General features: G+C 35.1%; 1 protein-coding gene across 3 annotated transcripts in view; it reads right to left on the bottom strand.

Annotated features, from left to right (window-relative positions):
- The window catches only part of TCF12 (transcription factor 12), a gene marked incomplete at both ends in the record, with an annotated part of 385,872 nt that overhangs the window by 204,740 nt on the left and 157,530 nt on the right, over positions 1-23,602 (bottom strand). For 2 of the 3 annotated variants that reach the window (XM_079701344.1, XM_079701345.1), the window contains one exon: positions 18,166-18,213. The exons of the other annotated variant lie outside the window; for it this stretch is intronic. In XM_079701344.1, the coding sequence (XP_079557470.1) occupies positions 18,166-18,213 (48 nt within the window). Of the gene's footprint in view, positions 1-18,165; positions 18,214-23,602 lie in introns of those variants that run through there. 3 annotated transcript variants of the gene reach the window in all.

Below are 23,602 nucleotides of genomic sequence, written 5' to 3'. Positions count from 1 at the left end.
AGAGCAACTGAGTCCGTGCTCCACAACTACTGAGCCCACATACCACAACTACTGAAGCCCGCGGGCCTAGAGCCTGTGCTCCACAACAAGAGAAGCCACCATGATGAAAAGCACGTGCACTGCAATGAAGAGGAGCCCCGGCTTGCCAGAACTAGAGAAAGCCTGCACGCAGCAATGAAGACCCAACGCAGCCAAATATATATATATATATATATATACATATACCTATGAAAAAGACAAGTGAGTTGATCTAATCACAATAGTTTGTTACCTGAAAGCAGGGACTGTGTCTATATCACTCATTACTCTATCACTAGTGACAAGTATGTTAACAAGCACATAGTATGTGACTAGTAAAATCTGTTAATTTAATGAATGAATGAAAAATGAACAACGCTCTGCATTAATGAATCAGGTCTACATATGAAAAAGCAACTTAATATTCAATATGTTAAGGTTCTGTTATCCTTAAATAGGTCAGGCACTAAAACATAATTTTCTTGATAGGTCTGGGTTTTGTCATGGAGATCCACAAGTTCCTAAAAGGCAACAATGTTTCATTCCTTTTTATCATTCCAAAAAAGACCAGCACAGAACTCTGTATACACCTAAGAGCTTAAGTTTTTCTTGAGAGGATGAACAACCTCTCTAGATAACTTTTTATTTATGAACGCTAAGAAGTGGTTTCGCAGAATTACTATAACCCCAGACTGAAGAGCAAGTCTTGAATTACCATGGGTGGGAGGACAGGAAGAATCAAAATCTTTTAGAGGTGGAAAGGATGCTCAGAAAATATGATGGATACATGAAATACTGCTTAGTACAAGTGCACAAGAATACTTTTAAACATGAGATTCCAAAGGATCATCTAAAAAAGTTCACTCAGATTCAGTTCTAAGTTGAGCCAACCATATTCACAAATTTATCCAAGTAACTGCTAATGTCATCTTGTTAGAAGCAATCAGACTTAATTCTGGCAGACTTTTTCTATATTATAGGTCTCCATCTTCTAGAGTGTTCAATTCTATATTCTCTTTATGTTTAAATAAAAACTTACAAGCAGAGTATGTCTTTGGAATTCATCTACAATCCTCCTTACAGATTTTCAATGTTAATTTCTCCAGCAATGACCACATAAAAATCATAAATCCATTAACACATGATACATAAAAAGTAAAAACATTCTTCTACTACAAGTACAAAAGGAAGTAAAATAAATTATTTTATTTAAAAATTATTAACCCATCTATACTGTAACTATTTTCTATATAAAATTCAAGGGTAAAAATGTAAATCAATAATAATGCTGCAACTTCAGTTTGTAAGGTTATGAATAAGCAGTACCAGAAGGACTGATGTTTGGAAGAACACAGGAAAACAACACTTAATTTTAAAAAATTTTACCCCAAGTATTATCTGGTTCTCCCCAAAACTACAGACACTAAATTCAGGCAAGAAACATAATATTTTTTGATGGTTTCTAATGTATAGATTTTTGCCTTCTTCCCATTAACTGGCAAAACTTACAGAGGCTAATAAGTTTCTTCCAGTTCAGGAACTGATGATCCATTTAGAACAAGAATTTAAAATAGTGAAAAGTAAACTCAATTAGAAAATTATCTATCTTAAAAAATTATACTATGAAATACAGTGTACCATACGGAAAACTTGGAGGAAACCTTACTGTGAGTTTAGTTTACTCCTAAACAAACATACTGACTTTACACTTGGCTGCAAAAGCTTTATTAAAAGGTCATGTTAATACATAGTTTTTTAAAAAAAAATTCCATGTATTTTCTAAAGGAGAAAAATAAGTCATGAGGCAAAGGATAAAAAAAGTGCGTTCTCCATAGCACAGGGAGATCAGCTCGGTGCTTTGTGACCGCCTGGAGGGGTGGGATAGGGAGGGTGGGAGGGTGACGCAAAAGGGAGGGGATATGGGAACATATGTGTATGTATAACTGATTAAACTTGTTATAAAGCAAAAAAATAAAAAAAAATAAAAGTGCGTTCTCGTGTTACTTAAAAACTGCACATGATTAAAAATCTTCACTAATGCTTTTGTCTTCTAATTAGAATTCATAGGAGGGTTTACAAAACAATACTGAACATGTTTTAAATCACATTACTTAAAATCACTCACGGATTCTTTAACACGTCCTTCCTTTCTAATAAATTTCTGATACTCTCTGTCAGTCCTCAAAGTATAGTTTGTGGACTGATGTTGGACCAAGAATGGTTTGTTATCAAACAACACAAAGGTAAACAAAGAGAACAAGCTTTTGGCAATGGTTTAAAGTAATTTGGCAGACCAATTTTGTTTGCTGTATATAATAATAAAAAACTAGAGATTGTATTTGATAACAATTGTATTTTTTAACTACCTTAAAAATTGTACTATAAAATGTAGTGCAGCATATATAAAATGTTTAAGAAAACCTGTTAGTTTAGTTTATTCCTAAACTAACATCCTGACTACACATATAAAAGGTTTATTAAAAGATTACAAAACTAACTCAAAATGGATTAAAGACTTGAACATAAGACGTGAGACCATAAAACTCGTAGAAGAAAGCATAGGTGGTAAGCTCCTTGACATTGGTTTTGGTGATAATTTTGGGGGTTTGACACTAAAAGCAAAGGCAACAAAAGCAAAAATAAACAAGTGGTGAAACTATATCAAACTAAAAAGCTTCTGCACAAAGCAAAGGAAACCATCAACAAAATGAAAAGGCAACCTATAAAGTGGGAGAAAATATTGGCACATCATATATCTGATAAGGGGTTAATACCATATAAGGAACTCATACAGCTAAACTGTTAAAAAAAAAAACCAAAAAACCCACAAGCAATCTGATTAAAAAATGGGCAGAGGATCTGAAAGAATACGGATGGCCAACAGGTACATGAAAAAGTGCTCAACATCACTAATTACTGGGGAAATGCAAATCAAACCCACAATGAGGTTATCACCTCACACCTGTTAGAATGGCTGAAGACAAATAACAAGTGTTGGCAAGGATGTGGGGAAAAGGGAACCCTTGGGCACTGGTGATGGGATTGTAAACTGGTGCAGCCACTATGGAAAACAGTATGGAAGTTCCTCAAAAAAATTAAAAATAAAACTAACATATGATCCTACAATTCCACTTCTGGGTATTTACCTGAAGGAAATGAAAACACTAACTTGAAAAGATACATGCACCTCCATGTTCACTGCAGCATTATATACAATAGTCAAGACATGGAAGCAACCTAAGTGTCCATGGATGGATGGACGGACGGATGGATGGGATGGATAAAGAAAATGTGGTGTGTATGTATGCATATATATATACAATGGAATACTATTCAGCCATATAAAAGGAAGGAAATCTTGCCATTTTCAACAACATGGATGGTCCTTGAGGGCATTATGCTAAGTGAAGCAAGTCAGAGAAAGACAAATACCTAATGATTTCACTGATACATGGAGTCCTAAAACAAACAACCGGAGCTCATAGATACAGAGAATAGATTGGTGGTTGCTAGAGGCGGGTGGGCAAAATTGGTGAAACCTGTTAGTTTAGCTTACTCCTAAACAAACATACTGACTTTACACTTGTCTGAGTGCATCCTAGACCTAAAAAATCAGAACACGTATTTTGAGAAGAGCTTTAGGGGGTTCATTCATATTCATATTCTCTAACTAAAGTTGGAGAAGAACTAGCCTATATTATCTTATAAGTCATGTGGCCTGGTATACAGAAAAATAATATTAGCCACTATTATTTCTTCTTCTGCACCACAAGTACCTCATTAAGTCTTACAGAGCTCACATTTTTAAACCATAATTCCCCTATCCTGTTCACACACTATATGCAACCAGGGAAAATTAGATAAAAGAAAGATAAAATGAGGTTCTGTTGCAAAAGAACCTTAGATTTTACATATTTTAAACCTTTTATCTTCTACTACTGTATGTCAACAGATTAAGACTGAACATAAAACTGCTCAATAAGTATTTTAAAATATTTGCTGATATTCGTGAAATCAATTCAAATAAATCAAACCTAGGAATAACATAAGTTTATTAAAACCCATGCATTAAGAAGCAATAAATAACTGTAAGAAGACATGATACAATACCAGCCACTGAGCAATGTTCTCACATTAAGTACAATAGCATATTTTAAAATAATTTCTAAAATACCAGTCCTATATGTTAAGCATTTATTTTATAATATTCGGTGGGAAAATTAGAACAAAAATTAATTGGTACAGAGTATAATAATATTTAACCTCTATAAAGTTTACAGGAAAAAGACTAGAAAATTGTAACAAGTTTACAATTTTTTTATCTTACTTGCCTATTATCTCCTAAAATTTCTATGAAAACCATGTTTTTCTGAAAAATATAGTTTCTCAGTTTTTTCCTTTAATATGATTGAAATAACATACTCTCATTGTAGAAAATTGGAAATGTAAAGAAACAGCATCAACTATGTAAGAAAAAAAGACTCCCATTTTACCTCAACTGAAATGCAAACAACATTTTGACACATTTTCTTCCAAATTTTAAATGTTTCTAAAATAGTTGGAACATATAAAAATGTATGTAATAAACAGCCATGTATCCACAACTCAAGAAATAAAACATTGCCAGTATAGTTTAAAACCCTATGGAATTCTCCCAGATTCCCCTCAGAAGTAAACACTATCTTAAACTTATTCTTTTAAAAATCATTTCATGCATTACTTAATACTTTTATTAAATATGCATATTCTCTAACTAAACAAAGCACCACTCTGCATGTTTTAAAATGTTATCTAAATAGTATACTTTTTTCTATACTCACTTAACAGTCAATATGTAAGACTGATATATGTTGGAAAACTGTTAACACTGGTATATACATGTCACTACTGTATAATGTTCTATTTATAAAAATACCACAATTTATCTACCCAGCCCCCTTTTGATGACATTTAGCTTTTCCACTATTACAAACAAGGCTGCTATAAACACTTTAGTAATATGTCTCTCTGTACACATATGAGAAGTTATACAAAACTTTTTAGGGGTTAATACCTAGGAGTAACATCACGGGCTTACAGAGCATACACAGCTTTAAATTTACTAGATATTACTAAACTATTCTCTAGAATAGAAATGTATTATTGTTTAGGAAAAAAAATATCTTACAGAATCAGAAAGTTCTCCATAGACAACCCCAAACTTCTGAAAGAAAGCTTCCAAAGTCCACTTATAAGCTGTATCTAATTTGTGATGCACTTTCCAGTTGGCAAAAAGCAAAGCAATCCGCATTACATTTCCTTATTAGTTCATTAACCCTTATGTAGGTACATTCTTATCTGAAATAGTATGACCTGGGTGCAAAGGCAATCCTTCACCACAATAAATGTTCAAGACATATTTGTTAAATGAGTAAATCTTCATTAGGCTCCTTAGTTCATCTTAAGGTTCTATAATTAAAACTGTAGTCATTACACCAGGTGTTGATACAGCAAAATTTGACAGAAGTAAGATATTTTAGTTTGTTGCCAGTATCCTGTCTTGATGCCCAGTGTTGTATAGGCTCTTAGAGCCATGGCAACAGTGTTGGCTGATGCTGATTTTTAGAATCTGACTCACAGACACAATAATTCATAGTTCATGGTTAAAACAACACTGCATATCTTAGGACCACAGGATAGGATACTTAGGACCAGACTTTTGGATTCTGTAATGAGCCATGGTGGTACGTACCACACGTCACTTACACTACCTCTTCCTGCCCGTATGACTAAAGCCACTCATTTTTAAGAGTAAATCTGAATTAAAAGTATAATAGTGAAACAATGTTCTTTTGCTAACTGGTTCATATGGGTGCTGAACCACTGGCCGAGACTTATTTCCCTAAAGATGAAAACAAATAAGCCATAGTTGAAGGGTCAGCGATTCCTTCTAAGAGTAATCCAGTCTTCATTCAATTTATCTGATTTAAGGTTTTCTATGCCTGCATTAATAATAGCATCAGCATACATTTAATGGTACTACTTGCCAGAACTTGAGTTAAGGGCTTCACTCATTATCCTTACAACCCCATGAACTATTATTCCCATGCCATAGATAAGGAAATAGGCACAGAAATTTTACATAATTCACCTGGTATACAACAGTAAGTAGCAGGATGGGAATTTAAACCCAGGCAGTCTGACTCCATCCCAGCATGCAATGCTGTCTCTCTAGAAATAATTGTTCCTCCCTGGAATTACTGTGAACTGAATGGCTCAATGATAGGCTGGAGCCACACAAAATGAAGAGTGTATTTATTCAAACATAGGTGATAAAGGAATAGAGCCAGGAAAATAGAAAAACAAAAAAAAATTTTTAACCACCTAATTTGGCTAGTGGTGCTCAAAATAATAGGGGCAGTCAAAAGAGCTTTTGAGAACTTTTTGAACCCATGGATCATGATGGAGAAAAAGCAAACAAAATGGGAAATGGAAAATCTCCTTTGGTTAGTAGATATCAAGTACAGGCATTCATTCCTCCTGAAGAACATTCCCCTTGCCCAAGGTGGTAATAAACTGCAGCAATCTTCGGTGATGTTGACATAATTCCTACAGAGAATGCAAACAGAGGCTCTAACAAACCTAGAAGCAAATTTTTACCATTAGGACCAGTAGCTGAGTTCCCTCCTGTAAGATGGAATTTATGATAATAACTTGGCAATTACAGTTAAGAATTATTATTCATTATAACAAAATGGGGAGAAAAATTCTAGAGAAAAACTGTGTAACTCCATTCCAATAAACTAAAGGGGACATTTGAATGACCTGGTTGTTAGGCACTGAAAATTGCAAAAATATATATATATATTCCTACAGACATAAAAATCTTTAGGGTAACAGCCTGAATGAAATCCAACCTCAACCTGAGGCTCAACCAGAGAAAAAGTATCAGATGAGGCATCTAGTCTTCCTTAGGGAATCTGTGATTTGTTCTGCAGCAATGAAGCTACCCAGATATAGCAACTGAATGTACAAGGATTAGTTATACACAAACCCATTGTCCCCTTCTTCAGTTCCTAGATCTTCAAAACCCATGGTGGTTACCTGGCTAGAGGACCACAGGTACCATATGGATATTCCAACAAAGAAAGGGCAAAAAAGAAATTTTTATTTCTACGTAATATGAAAGGATGGTAGTGCCCCTGTTTTCTGATCTATACAGTTTTTCTTGCAGTGTTCGCAGCAGCTGAAATGTCAGGACTTCCTTTGAAAAGCAGAAAGGCATCACCATCAGATATGAGAGGCAGGTGTAACTACTCTGAAAATATCTGATAAACAAAACCTAACTTTTAGAGATGACTTTTTAATGATAAATGGGCTTCTGAAAACTAAGCCTGGTCCTCTTAGCAGAGATTTCAATATTAAATGAGTAGCTTAGAGAAAGAACTTAGAAAGTTTTTCTTGGATTTTGAACAATCCCTCATTTTTAACTTTAGAATTTTTTAGTTTGACAAAGCATTTAAAATATTTCTGACAAAGCTTCTCTTTCTTAATTTAAGAAAGCATTTTAAAAATTATATTTGTCTATTAGGGAGGGTGGGAGGGAGGGAGACGTAAGAGGGAAGAGATAATGGGAACATATGTATATGTATAACTGATTCACTTTGTTATAAAGCAGAAACTAACACACCATTGTAAAGCAATTGTACTCCAATAAAGATTTTAAAAATTATATTTGTCTATAAATATCCTACAACTGCAGCTTTAGAATCACTGTATTTCCCATCCATATGTTAACACTTCAAAGCTGTATGTAAAGAAACTTTTCTCTTCTAGATTAGCCTTTACTGCTACGGAGATCAAAGGAATTAAATTCTAAATACATTACCCTCCCTTTTCACGGCACTTTTATAAAGACCCATTACTCACTTTTGCATGTTGTCAACCTCCTTGCTTTTAAGAATCAGCACGTGAAGTATCTCCTTTTCCATCAGTTGCCTAACCAGCAAGGCCTCTCTCTGAGTAACTCCAACATACTGCTGAGGAGTGACCCCTTCGGGGAGCACTCATTCACCAATTTGAAAAACATACTAGATTTAAATATGAGCAATGAGCAAACCAACTTTTTTTAATCACTAAAAGCAGGACTTTTGCGGCTACTCAAATGTCTAGATATCATAATTTACTCATATCATACATATATTTATCTAACCAAATTATGTGAATTCATTAAAAAGAAAGCAGAAAAAAAATTAATGTACTAAAAATAGTTCCACCCCTCTTTCATTCTACTAAGAAAAGCATGCACCCTAGGGTGAGTATGAGAAGCAGAGGTGGATCTATTGTCCCCTCAGTTAGTATGAGTTTTGAATGCTTCTCAGTGGAAGCATCTCACTCCATGACCATGATTCTACTGCATAAGGACAGTATTCTTCATGCAACATGGTAATAAAACACAAACCAGCAACTTCATCAAGTTGCAATCAAACAAATAGCTATCTATTATTAGAGAAAAACTTGGCTCTGATGTGTGTATGTGTATTCTACATATCTAGTTAAATGAAACTGACAAGGAAATTTAAGCTGCATTAATTTCTTAGAATACTTCTAGCTAATATACATAATTAAAAGTAAAAAGAACAACATAGTTATTTCCTTAAAAGTAAAATTATACTGTAATTCAGACATTTAGTCTAAATTGATACTGCTTTACTGTATTTGCACCCAGTACAAATTTTTCAGATACTTACAAAAATATAAGATTAGATAAGTACATTTGCACATCATATAAAATTTTCAGATACTGAGAAAAATAGGAGACCAGCTTTTCTTTGATAATCAGTACTAGTTCACAGTACTACCAGTCATTTTTTATATACCTCCTAAGAGAGATCGGGAGATGTGCCACTTAGATATCATGGCTAATAGTGGCAAAAACTGAATTATCATCTACTTGATCCAATGTGACAATTTCATTCATAAACTGATTTTTCAATTGATTTTTTTTTTTTTTTTTTTTTTTTTTTGCGGTACGCAGGCCTCTCACTGTTGTGGCCTCTCCTGTTGCGGAGCACAGACTCCGGACGCGCAGGCTCAGCGGCCATGGCTCACGGGCCCAGCCGCTCCGCGGCATGTGGGATCTTCCCGGACCGGGGCACGAACCCGTGTCCCCTGCATCGGCAGGCGGACTCTCAACCACTGCGCCACCAGGGAAGCCCCAATTGATTTTTTAAATTGATTTTTCTCTTTTTTCTGCCTGTCTGCTTTGAGTTCTTATGTTTTCAGTGTGTACTATTAAGTTCTACTGTAGATGCCAACAGGTGTGTTTATCAACACTTCTGAAAGGGGATCTCGTCTCTACTCCTCTTGACTTTCTTCTTGTTTTCCTCTTCCCTATAACTACCTCTTTTTTCTTTTACCTGTCTTTTCATATCATTTTAATCTAGTTACTTTTGAAATTAAAGAGGTCAAAATGTGCATATGGAAGTGTGACAATGCATATGGATATGTAAGTACTACTGCCAGTAATGTATCAGGCACTGTGCTAAGTGCCAGAATACAAGGATGAATAAAACAGTCTTTGCCTTCAAGGAGCTCACAGTTTGGAAAAAGAAAGAGACAATATCTGAAAATGTTTTAATAAACTGAGTAACTTTTGTATGAAGTCTGAGCCTCATATGTTTCACATTATAGCTTCCAAAGGCTTAATTACTAATATTAGATTCCCTATTAGTTTAAGGGACAAGTTGGCACGACCAGTGGTATTTTAAAAGAAGCCCAAGCCAGTCTGCCAACTTCCAAGTTAAACTTCCTGGGTTGGGTGTAGTTTAGAATATGGCAATATACCAGCACAGCTTCAAAGCAGAATAAGCAGTGCCATTAAGGCAGAAGAAATACTGCATTAAGAGCTGCTAAGAATGCCCTAAGGCAAAATGAAACGTTGATAACCAGAAAACAAAAGTGTCAATAAGCACGCCTCTGGTGGCATCATAAGCATCACAGCTAACTTTTACTGAGTGACTACCATATGCTAGCACTGTGTTAAGGGCTGTCAGGTATTATATCAGTTAATTTAAACTATATATCGATACCATATTTTCTCCATCTCATAGATGAGGAAATTTTATCCTAGAGAATTTAAATAACTTTCTCAAGGTCAGAGAGTGGTAGAGAACTGATTTAAACTTGGGAACTATGATAGCAGATGACTTAATGTTAGCCACTATTTTTTTTTTTTAATCTCCAGCACCAAGAAATCTGGCAGTAGAATATGTACTTAAATAGAGAATAATTTCTATTGGGCCAGCCATTTTCAAGGTCTCAGAATCCCTTGGTTTCAGGACCTCTTGAATAAAAAATATTTTCTCTTAAAAAATAGAGAACACCAAAAAGCTTTTCTTTGTGTGGGACATATCCACTGATATTTACCATATTAGAAATTAAACCTGAGAAATTTTAAAAACACAAGAACTGTCAGGGCATACATCATCATATATCATGTAGCATTTAGAAATTCCATATTACATTCAGGAAAATAATACTGAAGTGGCAAATAAAGTTTTAGTAGTATCAAGAAAATAGTTTTAACCTGAAAACACTTTAAAAGAGTCTCAGGAACACCAAGAGGTCCCTGGAACACACTAGGTAAACTACTGGATTAGACTACTTACTATATTTTAAAATAAATCATGAACCCCTCATTACCACTACCTTTTCAGAATCTGGAAACCCTGATTGAAAATGATTTATTTATGACAGAAGACTTATTTCAGAGACAAGGAAAAAAGATTCAGGGAAGTCAAGGGGCAGACCTAAGATCACACAGCTAGTCAGTGGCAGATATCTAATATTACTACATTAAACAACATATTTTTGGTTTCTGATTACAAAGTATCAGTAGACTAATATTTGGGGACAGTTGGTAATAAGGAAAGCAATTACACAATAGTGAAACAGGGTTTGAAAATTCCAAAGATCTCTTGAATAAGCCAATACTTTCAGTGTTGTGCAGGAAAAGCTAATAGTGCTGGCTTCACTTCTCCATTCATTTATAACGTGTTACTCATAGGGCTCCTACTGATGAAGCAAATCCATGGTCCCTGTCAGACTGGCTTAACTAAAAACTACATTTCCACTTCCACTTCCAGACAAGATGGAGTAACAGACCAGATTAACCCTCACACTTGAAACAATAAAAAAATAAATAAACAAAATACATTAAGCAAGAGTTTTGAGACAGTGGACATGGTCAGTGCAGGACAGTGATCCCTGAGAGAGGGGAAACAAAGTGAATCCTATGATTGCTGGGGGGAAGGGGAGAGGCAGGAGACAGGGAGAAGAGGAGGAAAAGGAAGAAGAAGAAGTTCTAAGGTAACTTAGAACTCTATATCTTGTACAAAAAATTAAGAATATTTCAGACACATGGAACATGAAAAACTTATCAGCACCAGACCTACACAATGAGGAAGGTTAAAGGAAGTTCTTCAGTCAAAAGGAAAATAACACCAGACAGAAATACAGATTTACACAAAGAACTAAAGCATGTACTCTGGCTACAATGGAATAAATTAAATATCAATGATAAAAACATATCTACAGAATCTCCAAATATTTCAAAATTAAACAATATAACTGTAAATAACCCAAGGGTCAAGGAAGAAAGCAATAGGAAAACTGGAACAGAGCAGGACCACCTCCCCCACCCCCCGGCCCCAAGTACAAAACTGAGCAGTTAATGATTAGGACAACAGTCACAGATTCAGTGTCTGATGCATACTCCTGAACTGTTTTACAGATACTATAACTGCTACCACAGGAAAAAAGCTAACTGCATGATGACCAGACTGTAGCCATGACATAAGCTGCTCCAGCTTGAGCAGTATTGAATCTATGGGTAGCACAATTCCAAGAACTGGCCTCAAGAGAATGGGATTAACATTATTGCTCATAATAATCTATATCTTTGTGGGCATCAAAGCAACTGTAGCTTTCTCTACCCGTATATATAAGCAGACAACTAAAATTATCAGCAGAGATGCTACAGACCCATGTTGACACCCTCCACTCTGAGAATATAGCACTCTATGTCAGCATGAAGAAGTTACAGAAGACAGACCTTGACCCCTAACCCCACAGAAATGGAATGATGTTCTGACAAGTGGGGATTTGTAAGCAGCTCTTTGCAGGAAACCACCCTCAGCAGGAAGCCCCTTTTCTTGTCACTTTAGCAAAGCTATATTGTAACTAACTTTTAAACCAGGTGCCACCATGCTCTACTCATTTCTGGCCCAAGCACACCTTTCAAATCTTTTAATCACACAATACCTTGTCTAACTTGTTGGTTCTTTCCATAGATCAAAGAAGTAGAAATGAAGAATAAGCAATGAAATGTAGAAATGAAGATGACCAGATCTCTCCCTTAGCTTCCCCTTCAGTCATCTCCTGAACAAACTGTGTGAACAAGATAACATCTAGAGGAAGATCACAAGAAGTCAATGAGCCTGTGAGCAGTGGGGGGATGATGATGACTCTGACCCCCTATCTCAATGATTAACTGAGATTACTTCCCTCCTTCTCTTTAAAAGTTTCATGGCTGAGCAGAATCTTCGGAGGTGGTTTGTGGGGGATGCCGAGTCCACCATCTGCCCAGATTGCCGGCATTCTGATTAAGAGCACCTTTCTTTTCTACTGTTTGTGAGTCTGTAACTGATTTTGTAAGCGGGAAGTGGCAGGACCCAATTCATTCGGTAATAAAATTATGAAATATTTTGAACTGAATGAAATGAAAACAGAAAACAGGAATAATTGTGGGATGCAGGTTAACACCATGGTCAGAGGAAAATTTATAGTACTAAATGCCTGTTAGAAAAGATGAAAGATCTCAAATCAATGACCACAACTTCCACCTTAAGAAACTAACAAAGAGCAAACTAAACTCAAAGTAAAGTTAAGAGTAGAAGTCAAACGTATTGAAAGCAGAAAAACAATTGAGAAAACGAAAGAAACAAAAACTAGTTCTTCGAGAATGTCAGTAAAAGAGATAAGCCTCTAGCCATACTGATCAGGAGAAAAAGAAACAATTCACCAATATCAGGAATGAGGTAGGGATTTTTAACTACAGATCCTACAAATGCTGTGCCAGGTAGACTCTAAGATGGCCCTCAATGATCTATGTCTTCTGGTATTCATACCCCTATATAAGCCATTCCTCTTCAGTGTGACCTGGCCTAGCGACTTGCTTCCAATCAACAGGATATTGCAAAAGTGATGGGATGCCATTTCCATAATTAGGCTTCATAATACTGTGCCTTCTATCTTCCTAGCAGACCCCTCTTCCCTTGATGGCTATGATGAAGTAAGCTGCCATGATGGAAAGGCCCAACTGGCAAGATACTGAGGGCAGCTTCCAGCCAACAAGGGACTTTGATCCTTAGTTCAACAAACCAAAAGGAACTGAATCCTGCCAAAAAACACATGATTTTGGAAGCAGATCCTTCCCCAATCAGTCTTTCAGATGGGACCCTAGTTCTGGCCAGTACTTTGCTTACAGTCTTATAAAAGACCCTGAAGCAAAGGACCAAGCAAAGCTATACCTAATTCCTCACCCACAGAAACTGTGAGTCCATAATGTGTACTATTTTAAGCCACTAAAATTGCAGTAATTTTTTATTATAGCAAGAGATAACAAATATAAATATTTAAAAGGTAATCGAGAATTATTATGAACAACTTTATGCCAATAAATTCAACTTAGATAAAATGGACAAATGGATATATTTCTTAAAATACGCAAACTAACAAAGCTCACTCAAGAAAAAAAATTGAATAGTTCTTATCTACTAATAAAGTTAAAATTAAAAGCCATTTCCCAAAGAAAACTCTAGGCCCACATATCTTCACTGGGAAATTCTACCAAATATTTAAGGAGGAAATAATACCAACATTACATAAATTCTGCCAAAAAATTAAAATAGAAGTAATAATTCTCAACTCATTCTTTGAGGCCAGTATTATCATGATATCAAATTCTGACTGACAGTACAAGGAAAAAAAATCATACAGATCAGTATTACTCAAATATAAAAATTCTTAACAAAATTTTAGCAAACTGAATTCAACAATATATAAAAGAACAACACATAGTAATCCAGTGCTATTTATCTCAGGAATGCAAGGTTGGTTTAAAATTAAAAATAGTAATCAATATAATCCCACAGTAACACACTACAAAAGAAAATCCAGATGACCACCTCAATGGATGCAAAAAATTATTTTAATAAAATCCAACACCCATTTTTGATAAATATTCTCAACAAATTAGGAATAAAAGGAAATTTCCTCAATCTAATAAATCACATGAATGAAACACATAACTAAAGTCATGCTTAATGGCGAAAGACTGGTTATTTTTCCAACATCAAGAACAGGACAAAGCTATCCACTCTTATCACTTCTATTCAACACTGTACAAGAAATCATAACCAGTTCAATAAAGGGGAAAAATCCAGATTGGAAAAGAAAAAGTTAAATTCTCATTATCCAAACAGAAAATCCTCCAGCATGTACAAAAAACTACTACAGCTAGTGAGTTTAGCAAGGTGCAGGATATAAGGTCAATATACCAAAACCTATTATAGTTTTTATATAAGGCATGAACAACCAGAAATTTAAATTTATAACAGCATCAAAAATTATTTAGTGATAAACTAAAGATGTGTAATATGTGTTCACTGAAAACTATAAAATATTACTAACAGAAATTAAAGAAGACTTAAGAGAAAGTTATACCATAGTCACTGATCAGAAGATTCCACATTGCTAAAATATCAATTCCCCTTAAACTGAAGAGATTCTATGCAATCCCAGAAGATTTTCTAGAAACAGATATGCTGGTTGAAAATGTTTCAGTGTATATGCAATGTACCTAGAATAGAAAAAACAATTTTGAAACAGAATAAATAAGGTTGGATGACTTACATTACTTGATATCAAGATGTATTTTAAGGTAGTGATCAAGATAATACGGTATCAATGTAAAGGTTTAAAAAAAATCAGTGGAACAGAACAGAGAGTTCAGAAATTAATCCTCACATACACAGTTAATTGATTTTCAACAGAGATAACAGGGGAATTCAATGGGGAAAAGGACAATCTTTTCAACAAACAGTGCCAACAAAACTGGATACTCTTATGCAAAAAAAAAAAAAAAAAATCAATTTTGACCCTGACTTTATACTAGCCAAAACTGAACTCGCAATGGATCACAGATCTAAATTAATAATTAAGTGTATAAGTTGTCTAATTTACTATTTCTTGAGACTGTTACTATCAGTCAAACAATTCATAGGTAACACAGAAGGATTCCACGGTAGGAAAAAAAATGTGAGAAGAAGTATATTCTATTCCTTTCTTAAAGATTTATAATTTACAATAATATTAAAAACTGAGACACCTAATAACAACAATGAAATCTGTCTAATTTTCTTTAACTCAATAATACATAAATATATTGGACCACAGAGTTCTGTATTTACATATTGTTTATTAATAACCTATTGGGCCCAGTTCTAGAAACTCTGATACTGTTCAAAAATTTTTGTTTTACATGTTAGGAATTAAGTCCAGAATAAGTAACTCATCAGTCCTCTGTTCTTTGTATTACAAAACATCATTTTCACTTGATATGCCCTGGAGGTTTTATAACCACGTATTGCTTATATTTTTGTGCTTCTACTCTCCCTGGGCCTTCATTACTACAACTTTTATCATTCTGTGGTATAACAATCTGTTTTTCTCATGAGAAGGAGCACTCCTTTTGCCCAGGAAATGTGGACTGCTCATTTTCATTTTGCCCAACTAATGCCAGTGACTAGAAAATAGTGAAATCTCAATGAATGCTTCATAAGTAAAAAAAAGTGGGAGAAAAAAGGATTTTCATGTGAACAGCCCACAAACTAAAATATGGACACCCAAGAGAAGACTGTAAAATTCTAAACTGGGAAGGAAGATACTGAGGAAAAGTGATCTAAGACAGCAAGGTAGGGTTAGTGGAAAATGAAGAAAATATTTACAGAGCAAGAACTTGGAAAAGTCTAAACTTAATAAGATTTCATGGTATCACCAATGCAGAGAAGACATTTGGTTCAGTACAGCTGATACTTCATTGCTCAATTAATAAATAATTTCCTATACTACACACCAGGAACATGATTTGCTCCATGCAAAAAGCAGATTGATTATGATATAAAACCACATGAAAATAATTACTTCATTTGACAGCACAAAGGATTAAGTATCTGTTCAATATGTTGAAGGAAAACAGTCCAAGCTTCTTATTCTCAGAATAAAAATGTTAGAATATATAACAAAAGTACATCACAAAAGGAACTGACATTAATTGATCATGCTAAGCCTTTGACATACATAAGCTCATTGAGGATCACTACCTTGTGGGGTAGATACCTTTCAAACAGACTTGAAGAATTAACTGAAGCCTCCTCTTTTAGAATCTACATTCTGTCATAAGAATGTAGATTAATAAGAATCTACGTTCATAAGAACCTGGATTCCCCAATTTTATTTTTCCCAATAATCTCCAAATCCCAAGATCTGTTCATCTGCAATGAACTTTTCCAATAATTTCAATTTTATAAACATAATTAACTTTTCCTGACTTATAGGACCTCTTGGTGGGCATTTAAAAACTGCAACAGGTCCCTCATGTTGTTCAGGACATACTCCAGGAATTCAAAACAGCTGTCTTTCTAAGGAGCATCCAAGACTTGTAAAATTCTTAACATGGTTTTATATCAAAATGGAGTAACTTTTCATGAGACTGACTGTAAAAAGAGGAACACTTATAGACTTCTTAATAAATTACACATATGTGCTAAATACTTTATTCCTCTACTTAATTCTTACACACTTCTTATGAGATAAATCTCTTTGCAGATGAGAAATCTGAGGCTCAGAGATTAAGTTATTTTATCCTTTCCAAGGTCAAATACAGTGGTGATACCAGGAAGCAAATTTATCTGATTCATTCCATGGCTTATGTTTTTTATGTATAAAATGTGAATAATATTTTTATAATAAATAATGATAGCGACATCATCTTACAACTTCTAGAGTATATGTCAAAGTCCTGGACAAGTAGTAATAACAACTATTTTGGGGTCTCTCTTAAACTTCAGCAAGTATGATATGGTCCAAAGGGACAGTAATTTAAAATCATACTGCCTGGTTACTACTCTTGTGTGCTTAATATCTGGTAAGTTATCTACCTTCTCTGAGCCTCAATTTCTTCACCTCTAAAATGGATGGGATTTTTTAAATGGCTTCTTGATGAGCTGGTGTGAAGCTTAAAAAAGGTAACATGTGAAAGGTTTTAAACTATATTGTGACAAATGGTAGTTGTAAATATTGTTACTAATTAAAACAGGTTAAGCAGGCCTAAAAATGTATTCTGCCAGAATCTACCCTCCATTATATTCTCATGGATAAGAAACATTTAAATTTATAGAAAATAATTTTTTAAAGCTGTCAGAAAATAAATCCTCAACAATTACAAAAAAGGACGTAAGAGAGATTCAAAGATTATTATGTTTTGACTTCCACTTGTTAACTTTAAAGACCCAACACTGAGAAGATTAAAAAAATGAGAATTGTAAAGATCAATCCTGATAAAGATGCTATTTCACAGGCATACAAAGTTAAATGAAACTCACAATGAGGTGAGAAACTGACACACAGGCTCTTTCCAAAAGATCTATGTTAGAGCATCTCAACAGGCATTGTCCCTGTTGAATGGCTAAACTGAAAAAATAGGTTTGACTGGCTTAAAAATGGGAACGTGGACAATCTGATAGCTATGTGATTTCTTTCATTTTAAATATCTGCTAGCAAGAGATTTAAAGGAGCTTACATCATCTTAACCCAATTTTTTCTTATCCAAAAACATTACGATTACAATTTATAGGCAGGTGCTGTTTGAATATGACCAAGAATAACAAACAACATTTTCTCTCATGGGTTTATTTGAACCTAACTTTAAAATACACCCTTTTCTTACCCATAGTTTTCTTCACATTCAGAACATTCAGAAGGAGCAGTTACATAACAAAACAGAGATTAATGGGAACATAGATGCAATATATAGAAAACACTTACTTTAATTCTCTGTCCCTCCTGTCTTGCTTTGCTATTTAACTGCTTCATCTCGTGTTTTGCACCTGAGATCAAGAGGCATAAAATACTATTTCAAAATTTGTGTGTCCTTTCTAATTATTGCATTTGATCCCCTAGTAGCTATAAAACCTATACCATTATCCCCCTCAAAAATAAAAACAATGCAAACAGTAAACAATCTAGAGAAAATATGTGCTCTAAGGGAGAGAACTTTATTACCCATTAACGCTGACAAATGGGGGACAATGAGTAAAAACTATTTTATTTACTTTTTATTCACACAACTAGATTTTCCCATTTGTAAGGGGAAGCTATTTATCAAAATCAAACAATCTGGTAGTTGTATAACACAACCACAACTAACTTGTCAAAGGCTAAATAAAACACATGGAGTTTAATTCAGGAGTCATCATTCTCTGGGGGTAGTGAGTCTACATGATTTCATATCTTCCTCATTCACCAAGTGTACCAGTTTCTTTTTCCTTTGTGACATCTCTCCTCTTTCCATTATTTTGTGATCCTGATCCTATCATCCCAATCTAAGTCTTATTTCATCCCAAGTGGGCCTGTGTAGTAACATCATATCAGATTATCCAATTTCTTGTCTTTGGATCCATCCTTCATACCACAGTATATTGATATTTATAAAACCCTTTGTGCCATTCCCTGTGTCAAAGTTTATTTTTAATTGGTTCTCTATTTCTCAAAGGATAGACTTTATTTCTTCTACAGAAAGGTTATCTGCCTTATCACACTATTCACCTACAAAGCAAGGTGATTTACTATTTTCTAAATTTTGTGTTTGGTGCCTCTGTAACTTGTGGTCCCATCATTCTACATTTCCAGAAAGAGTTGTCTTCCTTTCAACCTTATTCACACAAATATTGTTTGTCCTACAATATTCTGCTCAAACTCTTCCTATTCTATTAAGTCTTTCCTGACCACTCAAAGTAATTTCTCCCTCTCCTGTAATCTCATGGTAATCAGTGAAACTACTTTGGTAATTAATTATTTGTTGCCTAATTAGAGCTTCTCATTGCTGCCTTAAAAGAGTTAAAGTTTTACAGTTTATTTAAAATAAAGATGACTTGGTAAGTATAACTTGTATTTCCAACCATATTTCCTGAACTCTAAGATACACATTTATTCACTTGACATTTCAGAAACTGAATGCATCTACAAATCTCAGCAGGGTAAAACTGGGGAACCACAGTAAGAGCAAGTTCCTTAAAAGCAGGCAGACAATACTGTCATCCTTACTTACAAGGGTAGCTCTCTTGCCACTGTGCTCCGCTGGGAGAAGAAAACAACACGTTCTCTCTGCTCCTAGGTACTCCCAAGGCCTCTCCTGTCAAATGTAAATGAACTACACACCAGGTTCTCTCAAAACTCCACCCAGTATAACCCTTCCTGGGGTCAGAATGACCTCCGTTTGTTTTGCATAGATAACATGTGAAGGGAATTAAGCCCCTATTATGCCATCTCCAACTTGCTCCCCATCAAACTTCAGAGTGGTTATTAGCCAAACTCTTCCATATATATGAAGGAACAGATATTGAATACTTGCTAAGAATGGAGAGAGCACTAAGCAAAATTAAAGATCCCTTTAGCCACATCTGGCAGAAATGGTCCAGAGTTGTTAGAGAAGTAACATTAAATGAATACAGATAACCTTACGGACTCATTTTAGTGTCCACAGAATCTGAAAGCTCTGTGTTTACTCTAGTTGAATTTTTATTTATTTTTGTTTCCTTTAACCCAAGTACCTAATCTATGGCTTTGTGTATGACTCTCAGAAGTCTAGAACAAATTCTGAATCCTTGTACCCTAATATTTTCATTTTTCTACCTGATCTGGTCTGTCAGGCTGCCATCCACATGTATTCCTGACAGCTGATCTGAGAAATGACCACTGCTGGTGCTTTTTAAATAAACTGAACCCTCATATCACTTCACTGCAACAGGTAGCACAAGTCACACAGTATGTTTACAATGAAAGACCTCAAAACATATCAACTATTTATCCCTTAACAGAAAGTCCCTGAGATTATTTTGTGCTGAGTCATACACAGCAGCTAAGCTAAGTATTTTAAAGCCAACTCATCACCACATAACTGGTTTTCCCCTTCTCCACTAATAGGCCTAAGTCCGGAACTTCAGTAAGGTAGTTATTATTAGTATCCACCACCTCCGGCCCCCACAACCAGTGCAAAAGGGAAAAGAAAAAAAATGTTTGAGGCAAAGAGAAGCAACGTGCCTAGAGTCATACAGCTAAGAAATAGGAGTGCCAGAAACAGCACAGGCATCTTGATTTCAACATTCAAGCTCTTAAATTCTACACTATTCTGCCTCACAAAACACTATACTTGCCAGGCAAATTTTTAAAAAAATCAAATAATGTCCAATGCCCTCTTTATCAATTGCAGATCCTCTTTCTTTTTTCACCTTTGTCCTCTCTCTCCTCCCATTCCTTCAGTATATGGCAGAAAATTTAAGACAATTCTTTGAGTTGGGAAATTCTAAGGTAAGGAGGTTAAAAATACTAGCACAGAATTCAGAATATGTGAGTTCTAGGCCAGCGTCTGTCATTAACTAGGCAAACTTTCTGGCCAAATCTCATGTGTATTTTGTATCAACAGCACACATCTCAACCTAGCCAAATCTCATACTCTCTTAAGTTTCCTCCTCTACGAACTAAAAGGACTGGATATAAATAAAACACCTTCTAGTTTTGAAAATTCTTCTAGCTTTCAAAATTTGAATATTGAAAAATGGGGAGGGAAGGAAGAACACCACGAGCAAGATTGTTTCATTCTGCAAACCATATTATAAAGAGAAGCGGGGTCTTCCCATGTGGCGCAGTTGTTGAGGGGTCCGCCTGCCAATGCAGGGGACACAGGTTCGTGCCCCGGTCCGGGAGGATCCCACATGCCGTGGAGCAGCTGGGCCCATGAGCCATGGCCGCTGAGCCTGCACGCCCGGAGCCTGTGCTCTGCAACGGGAGAGGCCACAACAGTGAGAGGCCCGCGTATTGCAAAAAAAAATAAAAATAAAAAATAAATAAAATAAAGAGAAGGGAAAACCATGGTAGAAATTTAGCAATTAGAAAAAATAAGCACTCAAACTCTACTCAATTGAATGCTGTTTCTTTTCCAAAAATAACTACCACAATGGGTTATATGTAACCTGAAAATACTTATGATTAAACTGCCAACTCCTGGGCATTGATGGTACCTATAAATATAATTTCTATTAGTGGTTACCTACCAGTGAACTCATACCTTTTAAATTAAGGAATGCAAAACTCTGTATTGTAGGAAAGAGTATCAACAGAATGACTTCTCTTTCCTATGAGCCCTCTCATAACCCCTTGCCCAGGGTATAAACTGCAACGGTACTTCGGCACTGTGAGCTTGGCCTAGGTTGGGTAGCAGAGCTTAAAAGGGCAGGAAAACCAAGATGACATGGCCCCTTGGAATTTCCGTAAACTAAAATGATCAGACAACATTTTTGAAACAGAATTTGTACATGAGGAAATATAAGCATGAAAATACATAATAAAATATTAGATATTTGGAGAAAATAATAATGGTGGTAATAATAGTAACAGCAGCTTTCATTTATTGTATCAATAAATGAAATACTTCATAGCTATTATTATACTCCATCTTTACCAAAATCCTACAAAGTATCTGTAAGATTATCATAATTATAGAGATTAGAAACCTGAGGCACAAAGAGGTTATGTAATTTGTCCAAGGTCACAGAGCACAACTCTTCAGAGGCTGTGATCTTAAATAAAATGCTTCACTAAGCAGTGTCATCAATCAGGGCAATAATTTGTAAGCACAGAAGAAAGCCCTATAACCATTAATTAATACCACCACCATCTACTTCAAGCTTCACCACCTTGTATCAATTTCGGTTCTTTCCCCTCCTTGAACTCCAAACGCAATTAATCTAGTGTATCTAATGATTCTTCCTCAATTTGATTATACTCAGCAAACACATACAGAGCATTCATTATATATAAAGCATTATAGAGACAAAAACTTTTATATCAAAGTTTCTCAGAAGACTTCTGCATTCCCAAGAAAGAAATTGAAGGGGAAAGGAAATCAATTTTATTTATGTCCTTTACAAATCTAAAAGAAGTAAAAGTATAGTATTAATAAGCATGACTGAATCAGAAAACAATTCTTATTCATTACACTTAAAATGCAGCACATTTGCAAATGTATTCATTCATTTAAATTTGTTACAAATAAATCTAGTTGATAAATTCTGACATATATAAGATTAAAGCCAGCACTTATAGAATACTATGTACCAGACACTGATCTAAGCACTGCTCACTGTACATGTAGCTCATTTAATTCTCACAACAACCTTGTAAAGTAATTATTATTATCCCCATTTCACAGATGAGTAAACTGAGGTACAGTAAGTTTAAGTAACTGGACAAGAAGCACATATGCAGTAAGTGGCAGAGCTGGGATTCATCCCAGGTAGTCTGGCCCCAGAGTACGTGCTCTTAATCATTGCCTTCTAAAGAGGGGCGGGGGGGGGGGGGGAATCTGAAACTAGAATAAATCATTAACACTGTAGAAAATAAGAAAAATCATGATATTCTCTGGCCTTTATGCCTGGTTACAAAGGTCAAATATAGAAAACATTCATTTGTAGGAAAGAATAAAAAATAAGGGAAGGAGGGGACAAAGTCATTAATTAATTATACTCTGCCCATGTCTAAATTATCTGAGATTAATCGCTCCTTTCAGTCTTTGGTGCTTTAAATTCAATCACCACTTTCACAAATTTCTGAAAATAGAAGCGCTATTCAATCATGATGATGCTTTTATCTGTTCACGTGTGTGTTTTTGTTCTGCACAGGTGGGGAGTAGGTCAACGGTGCTGTGGGTAGTTCTGATAACCGGAAACTCAACTAACCACCTGTACGCTATGAGGCGACTTTTCTGGTGGATTTGGGAAAAACAGGGAAGACACACTAGAAAGAGCTCTGCTGTAGTACCTTTTCTTACTTCTGAAAATGGGCATAGGGTGAAACACTGAAAAGAAGTTTGTGGGCTCTTAGCCACACAATTCCAGTGGAACTCACTTATGCATAAAGGTTACTAGAGCAGAATGGTATCTTCATCAAAATTAAAGTCAGGACCTTTTAGGCAAAAAGTATAAAGAGAAAAAATTCTCCTTGAAAAGTTGTTAAATAAATATTGATCTCAACCTTCATGATTCTGTATAGCCAATCTTGTACACTAAAATGTATAGTAATACAGTATTAATAGAGTTCATATGCTAAATACTGCTTTACAGTACTGCAAAAAATTATTCTTTTTCCCTTATAGTTTTTTTTTTTTTTTTTTTTTTTTGCGGTACACGGACCTCTCACTGTTGTGGCC

The sequence above is a fragment of the Hyperoodon ampullatus genome (assembly GCF_949752795.1).
Source record: "Hyperoodon ampullatus genome assembly, chromosome: 3".
NCBI classification, from domain to species: Eukaryota; Metazoa; Chordata; class Mammalia; order Artiodactyla; family Ziphiidae; genus Hyperoodon; species Hyperoodon ampullatus.
Note: the sequence above shows the minus strand (reverse complement) of the source record. Positions and strands in the feature narration are given on the sequence as shown.